General features: G+C 46.8%; 1 protein-coding gene across 2 annotated transcripts in view; it reads left to right on the forward strand.

The window, feature by feature from the left end:
• The window catches only part of LOC113650460 (protein Hook homolog 2), a 21,594-nt gene extending 15,474 nt beyond the window's left edge, over positions 1-6,120 (forward strand). Inside the window, exons 16-23 of one of the 2 annotated variants that reach the window (XM_047816103.1) lie at positions 17-104; positions 848-853; positions 1,699-1,733; positions 1,824-1,906; positions 2,080-2,183; positions 2,755-2,862; positions 3,567-3,638; positions 3,969-6,120. In XM_047816103.1, the coding sequence (XP_047672059.1) occupies positions 17-104; positions 848-853; positions 1,699-1,733; positions 1,824-1,906; positions 2,080-2,183; positions 2,755-2,862; positions 3,567-3,638; positions 3,969-4,100 (628 nt within the window). In that variant the 3' untranslated portion in view covers positions 4,101-6,120. The remainder of the gene's footprint in view (positions 1-16; positions 105-847; positions 854-1,698; positions 1,734-1,823; positions 1,907-2,079; positions 2,184-2,754; positions 2,863-3,566; positions 3,639-3,968) is intronic. The other variant, XM_047816104.1, reaches the window with a different exon arrangement.
• Positions 6,121-7,755: the final 1,635 nt, after the last annotated feature.

Genomic DNA, 7,755 nt, shown 5'->3' on the forward strand with positions numbered 1-7,755 from the left:
TCTCTCTCTCTCTCAGGTTGAGTCAACAGCAGATAGCTGAGCTGCTTACTCAGGTGGAGGACCTACAGAAAGCTCTACAGGAGCAGGACAGCAAATCTGAGGATGTGAGTTTTACACACACACACACACACACACACACACACACACACACACTTTGGTGATTGATGCTTTGTTGGCAGTCACTCTGATTCACATGAATAAATAAAATGTACACAGTTTCCTCTCATTTCTCTAGTCTGTGTGTGTTGATTTCTTTACACAAGCTTCGTGTAGAAAAACCGTGGAGCGTATCTACATCACTACAGGATCACGTCTAAATCCTCACACACACACACACACACACTCACACACACACACACACACACCCAAACGAGAACAGGTCTCAGTTAAACCGACGTTAAACACACACACAGTGACTTAGAGACTGAGAGAGAACTGCTGTGTAAATACATCATGATCTGTACAGACCTTATGGCTGCGTCCCAAATCACATACATCCACACTGTTGTATATAAAAAGTGTGTGTCAGGTGTTCAGGCAGAATCCATTTGAATTTATTTCACCGACACCTGATGATGATGATGATGATGATGATTTCCATGGAGGCTTCGTTGGACGAGGCGTGTTAACCAGCACGTAACACACAGTGGAAGTGTGCAGTGTGTCGTAGGTCATTTGGGACGCAGCTACAGTGTCGTTTGAAGTGATTTTTACCCCGCCGCAGTTTGAACAGTAACACATGTTGTTTGCTTTGCGTTGTGGTGAATTCAACAATTAAACTCCTGCTCGATTCTGTCTCTCCCTGCCGACACCACACAACCCACCAATCATCTGCTCCGCTGCTTAGGCCATCGTAAGTACCGCCCATCTGTGTGTGTCTACCTGCTACTGAGAGTCGTAAAGCCAGTGTCAGACTCCAGGCCAAAGCCAGTTAAGACCTTAGCGTCTTTAACAGGATATAATTCAGAGTCTGTCGGCAAAGAGCGACGTCACCGTGCGTCGAACCCCAGACATCGGTAATAACGCGCCTGGTGTTCATGTGATTTGTGCTCTAAACTGTTCTCCATTCTGATTGGTCAGAAGGCGTTTACGGTTATCTGGGTTTATGTCCGAGCGCTCGTTCTAGTACGTTACCGTTTCCATAGTAACAGCTCATTCACACGAGAATACGTCGGCGCTTCGTAACTGACGTCAGGACCGACGAGGTTCCTCTGTAACATGACGGAACTGTAAGAGAGACGAAAGCGACTGTTTATTGTTGCTCCAGGAATCCAGGAACTCGTTAGATGTAACTCTAAATGGATAAAAGAAAAAAAACACACTCCGGGACGTGGGAACGGTTAGTCTGCTTACCGGCGTTTTATTTCTCACACTTTACACGTTGGGTTCACCGTGACGTCACTCGCTGCCGCTGACTCTGCTGATTTAAGTGTGTGCAGTTTCTCAGCAGCTGCAGACAGGAAGCTCTGGGTTTAAACTGCACCACAGCCTCAGCTGTGTTTCTTATAAATCATGACGTACATGACGCACAAAGTCGAACCGTTAAATTACTCCAAACATCACAATGACTTGATCGGCTCTTGATTAGATGATGATAAAGTCTGCACTGCTTTCTTCTGACCGCCCGGTGTGTGAAGCATTACGCAGTTAAAGTGTGTTAAATGTCTCTCTTTTTTTTTTTTTCTCCCCTCCTTTTAGTCGTCTCTGCTGAAGAAGAAACTGGAAGAGCATCTGTGAGTATGGGTTCGGGGGACTGAGGGAGATACAACCGTGTGTAGAGGTTCTAAGTGTGTGTGTGTGTGTGTGTGTGTGTGTACACGCAGAGAAAAGCTGCATGAAGCTCATTCTGACCTGCAGAAGAAACGTGAGGTGATTGATGACCTGGAGCCTGGTGAAGACAGCAACAGTAAGTCTCTCTCTGCTTTATTAATATTAATAATACCCCTCAGACTCGTCTATAAGCTCCCGTTTGTTACACTCTCCTCCGTTACTGAGCAAACTCCTGTAAGTCCCTCTGGAATTTTGAGGAGAAAGAGATCAACTTGTGTCTCACTCGTGTGTCTCACTCGTGTGTCTCAGTGGCGAAGAAGATCGATGAACTCCAGACGATTCTGAGAAAGAAGGATGAGGACATGAGACGGATGGAGGAGAGATACAAGCGCTACATGGAGAAAGCACGGACCGTGAGCATACACTCTCTCTCGGTTTCTCTCTCTCTCTCTGTTTCTCTCTCTCTCTCCCTCTCTCACCCTCTGTCTTGCGCTCTCTCTCTCTCTCTCTCTCTGGTTATTTATTGTACTTTATTGTACTGAACAATGTTTAGTTTGTAAAGCAGAAACCTTTAACTTCTGACCACCCACTGACTTTATATAACATATCATATACACTACAGATCCACTAAGCTTAGACAACACACACACACACACACATATACACACACACACATACTCTCACACACACACATACTCACACACACACACACACACATACTCTCACACACACACACACACACATACTCGCACATACTCACACACACACACATACTCACACACACACATACTCACACACACACACACATACTCACTCACACACACACACAGGGAAAGTGTGAGTGTGTGTGTGTGTGTGTGTGTGTGTGTGATCCTCGATGTTTTACAGAGACAAAAACCCAAACATCACAATTCTGTCTGTCATTCTATTGTGTGTGTGTGTGTGTGTGTGTGTGTGTGTGTGTGTGTGTGTGTGTGTGTGTAGGTGATAAAGACTATGGACCCGCAGCAGCAGCCCGTGTCTGTGGCTCCTGAGGTTCAGGCTCTGAGAAACCAGCTGTCTGAGAGAGACAGGAGAATCCAGCATCTGGAGGTGAGCTGCTCAGGCTGAGGATTAAGGGTAAAGGGTAAAGGATGCTGACCTCCTGTCGCCATGGCGTTTAGCACAACTGATGAGGCTCAGGAGACAAATCCTCAGTACAGATCCCTATCATTTCCATCTCTGCGATCCACTGGAACCTGGTGCTCTGTACTGTGTCCCTGCTGTGCTGAGAATAAATCACCACCCACATACCATCTGCTCCCTGGTGCACTGATGCTCAGGGCCGAGGGCTACCAGATGGCTACCACATCCTTAAAGTCACCTGTATGCTAGGTAGAGCTAATAAAATGCCCTGAGGAGAGGGGGGGGGGGTTAGAAGTATAGCTTTAGTTGTGTGTCAGTGAGCTTTAGTGGTTTAGTGATTTGGGTTTGCTGCTGTCACTGCGGGGGTCTCTGAGCTGCACGAGTGGTGTGTGGGTGACGAGCGCCCTCTAGTGTCCTGAGCATGATCATGGGCTCAGAACGGGAAAAATCTGCATCGTACATCCACTGCAAATTATTATTATTATTATTATTATTATTATTACTATTACTATTATTATTATCATCATCATCTACTGTTTGTGTTCTGAGTGGAGAAATGATTTAGGACTTTAAATAATGTTTCACTGCTGTCCATGTTGAGATTGGTTGACCTTATGGCTCTTAGAACTGTGTGTGTGTGTGTGTGTGTGTGTGTGTGTGCGTGTGTGTAGCATGACTTTGAGAAGAGCCGGTCCAGACATGATCAGGAGGAGAAGCTGATCATCAGCGCCTGGTACAACATGGTAAGGAATCTCCTTTCTTTGTGCCTTTGTGACTCGAACAGGAAGGAGGAGTCACAGGACCCCCCGATTGGCTGTTAACGTATCAGCATCGTTCTGCTTAGCCGACGTGTGTGAACGTGTTGTAAACTGTGATCTAGCCGTAACGTGACCTGGTTATGGAGGTGACGATGAGGACCAACGCTAAACTGTAAACTATCGTAAATCAGGGTTGCCGTAGTAACGGTAACTCTTTATCATCGCCTCCGTGATGTGGCTGATTTGTTTCCCTGTTACAGACAGATGCTTTGGGATTTATTCCTACTTGTAACCCCTGGTGTGTGTGTGTTGTAGGGAATGGCTCTCCATCAGAAGGTGGCGAATGAGCGCACTCGTGTTCCTGGTCAGGCTCAGTCCTTCCTCGCCCAGCAGAGGCAGTTCACACAGGCACGGAGAGCCCTGAGCGCTCGCCTGCAGCCCAGATAACACACACACACACACACACACACACACACACACTGTGAGAGAGTTTATAATAAGACACACAGTGTGCCTCTTGTCTTAAACACTCCTCTCACTGCTCTGCTGCGAGACACTTCCCATTTCCCCCGGAGGACGCGACCCCACACACTGCCGACAAGCGGGAACCTCGTCGTCCGTCCTCTTCCTCTCCTCTTCGTCTCCTCTCCCCAAGGAAAGCTCTATCAGTCGTCGCCGTCGTTAATTTCCGAGACGTTTTCAAATCGCTTGGTTGTTTTAATTAAGTAGTTTTTTGTGGTTGCTCTTTACTTCCTTTTCACTTTGTTTTAAGCCAATCAGTGTTAGAGCTCATCATAGAGACGTGTGATCTGTCTTTCACCTGAGACTGACCCGATCTGAACATCGTTAGTTCTCGTTATTTTATCCCTTTTAACTGTTTGTGTTTCTAGATTTACTTTTAGACTTTTAGGCTTTTTTTTCTTCTCCTCCTTAATATTATTATTATCATTATTATTATTATTATTATTGTTGTTGTTCTAATTTTTATTACTGACAACACTTTTGTTTTTCTTTTTGTTTTTCTTAATCTATCGGTATTTTAGCACCTTAGCTAACAGAGTAAACTGTGGAAGTAGCTTTACCTTAGTACTGTAGATGATGACGCTGTGTTTGTGGTGACACTGTGAAGGTGAACGCAGCTCGTGCCTTTGTCTCGGCTTCCTGAAGATCTCGCCGGTCCGCGGACGGACCGTCTATAGCCTAGAAACAGAACACCAGCCTGACGACATTTTGCTGCTCCGAACTTCAATCGTCAAACTAAAACTCAGCCTGCGTTAATGTAACCAGCATCTGAACACCACCGTGTGTCTCCAGCTCCAGCATCTGGGCATCTGAACACCGCCGTGTGTCTCCAGCTCCAACGTCTGGGCATCTGAACACCGCCGTGTGTCTCCAGCTCCAACGTCTGGGCATCTGAACACCGCCGTGTGTCTCCAGCTCCAACGTCTGGGCATCTGAACACCGCCGTGTGTCTCCAGCTCCAGCGTCTGGGCATCTGAACACCGCCGTGTGTCTCCAGCTCCAGCGTCTGGGCATCTGAACACCGCCGTGTGTCTCCAGCTCCAGCGTCTGGGCATCTGAACACCGCCGTGTGTCTCCAGCTCCAGCGTCTGGGCATCTGAACACCGCCGGGTGTCTCCAGCTCCAGCGTCTGGTTTCTCCTGATATAAAAATCTACGCTTTTGACTCCACGCGGTAGTGCGGATGTGGGCGACGTGACGTTATTAACATCAGGACAAACAGCTGGAGTGTTTCAGAAAGGAACTGCGGACCCTGACGCTCTGGTCGAGTAAAGCTGCCGTGATCAGAGCGTCACTGACGACATGAAGCAACACTAAACACCCAAAGAAGCACTAACAGGACTACTGAAGGTGTACAGACATGTAACTAATATTATGAAGGGGGGGGGGGGGGTCTTTAGTTTAAAGGGTTTTTCCTTTTGACACACGAGATACCAAAGTGAAATGTTTGGGGGGTTTTTTTTCACCTTTTTTTCTTTTTTTTTCTGTATAAGCTGTGAATTGAAGGCACCTTCGTGCTGTTTAGATTTAACACTAAACTGTTTTCTGGCTCCAAAGCGCTCGAGCAAGACAATCTGATGTGTCTCGTGCTGTACGAGGGTCTGAGTGACGTGTGTGTGTGTGTGGTGTGTGTCAGTGTGTGCGCCTGTGTGTCTGTGTGCTTGTGTGTGTGTGTGTGTGTGTGTGTATTTTGGAGCTTTAACGTCTCTAAGTGAAACACTACAATATGAATGTGGGGTGTGTGTGTGTGTGTGTGTGTTTACACCGGACACTTGTTTCATACTGAGGTGTGTTGATTATATGTGTGGTTATTAGTTTTGGTGTGTGTTATGACTACAGCGGGGGAGGGGATGACGACTCCACACTCAGTTTGTACACCACATTAACGTATGACGTTTTTGCCCTGAAATAAAGACCTGATGAACAGATGGTTCCAGAAAGCAGAAGACAATCTCCTGTGTCGTCCTTCATCACTTCACCTCCTGTGACACTGTAAAGTCCACACTAATGTGTCCTTCATCACTTCACCTCCTGTGACACTGTAAAGTCCACACTAATGTGTCCTTCATCACTTCACCTCCTGTGACACTGTAAAGTCCACACTAATGTGTCCTTCATCACTTCACCTCCTGTGACACTGTAAAGTCCACACTAATGTGTCCTTCATCACTTCACCTCCTGTGACACTGTAAAGTCCACACTAATGTGTCCTTCATCACTTCACCTCCTGTGACACTGTAAAGTCCACACTAATGTGTCCTTCATCACTTCACCTCCTGTGACACTGTAAAGTCCACACTAATGTGTCCTTCATCACTTCACCTCCTGTGACACTGTAAAGTCCACACTAATGTGTCCTTCATCACTTCACCTCCTGTGACACTGTAAAGTCCACACTAATGTGTCCTTCATCACTTCACCTCCTGTGACACTGTAAAGTCCACACTAATGTGTCCTTCATCACTTCACCTCCTGTGACACTGTAAAGTCCACACTAATGTGTCCATCATCACTTCACCTGTGACACTGTAAAGTCCACACTAATGTGTCCTTCATCACTTCACCTCCTGTGACACTGTAAAGTCCACACTAATGTGTCCTTCATCACTTCACCTCCTGACACTGTAAAGTCCACACTAATGTGTCCTTCATCACTTCACCTCCTGACACTGTAAAGTCCACACTAATGTGTCCTTCATCACTTCACCTCCTGACACTGTAAAGTCCACACTAATGTGTCCTTCATCACTTCACCTGTGACACTGTAAAGTCCACACTAATGTGTCCTTCATCACTTCACCTGTGACACTGTAAAGTCCACACTAATGTGTCCTTCATCACTTCACCTCCTGACACTGTAAAGTCCACACTAATGTGGTTCTTCACTCTGATTGGTCACACGGTGTTGAGATTTCTAGAAGTTTTCTAGCTCTCACACTCACTCTTACTCTCTCTCTGTGTCTCTCTCACACACTCACTCTCTCTCTGTGTGTCTCTCTCTCACACACACTCACTCTTACTCTCTCTCACACACTCACTCTTTCTCTCTCCGTCTCTCACACACACTCACTCTTACTCTCTCTCTCTGTGTCCCTCTCACACACTCACTCTTACTCTCTCTCTCTGTGTCCCTCTCACACACTCACTCTTACTCTCTCTGTCTCTCTCTCTCACACACTCACTCTTACTCTCTCTCTACTCTCTCTCTGTGTCTCTCTCACACACACTCACTCTTACTCCCTCTGTGTCTCTCTCACACACTCACACACTCTCTCTCTACTCTCTCTCTGTGTCTCTCTCACACACTCACTCTTACGCTCTCTGTGTCTCTCTCACACACTCTCTCTCTACTCTCTCTCTGTGTCTCTCTCACACACACTCACACTTACTCTCTCTGTCTCTCTCTCACACACACTCACTCTGTCTGTCTCTTTCTCTGTCTCGGTCCTTCTCTCACTAAAGACCTAGACGGTAACAGGACGACTTTTAGTGTCCTCACCACAGCACATCACCACAGTAGGCGTGTTGTGCTCAGACACCGCTGCAGTGCAGCTTAGCGTCCTGCTGGTGGCGCTGAAGCG

The sequence above is a fragment of the Tachysurus fulvidraco genome, chromosome 7 (genome assembly GCF_022655615.1).
Source record: "Tachysurus fulvidraco isolate hzauxx_2018 chromosome 7, HZAU_PFXX_2.0, whole genome shotgun sequence".
Taxonomy (NCBI): domain Eukaryota; kingdom Metazoa; phylum Chordata; class Actinopteri; order Siluriformes; family Bagridae; genus Tachysurus; species Tachysurus fulvidraco.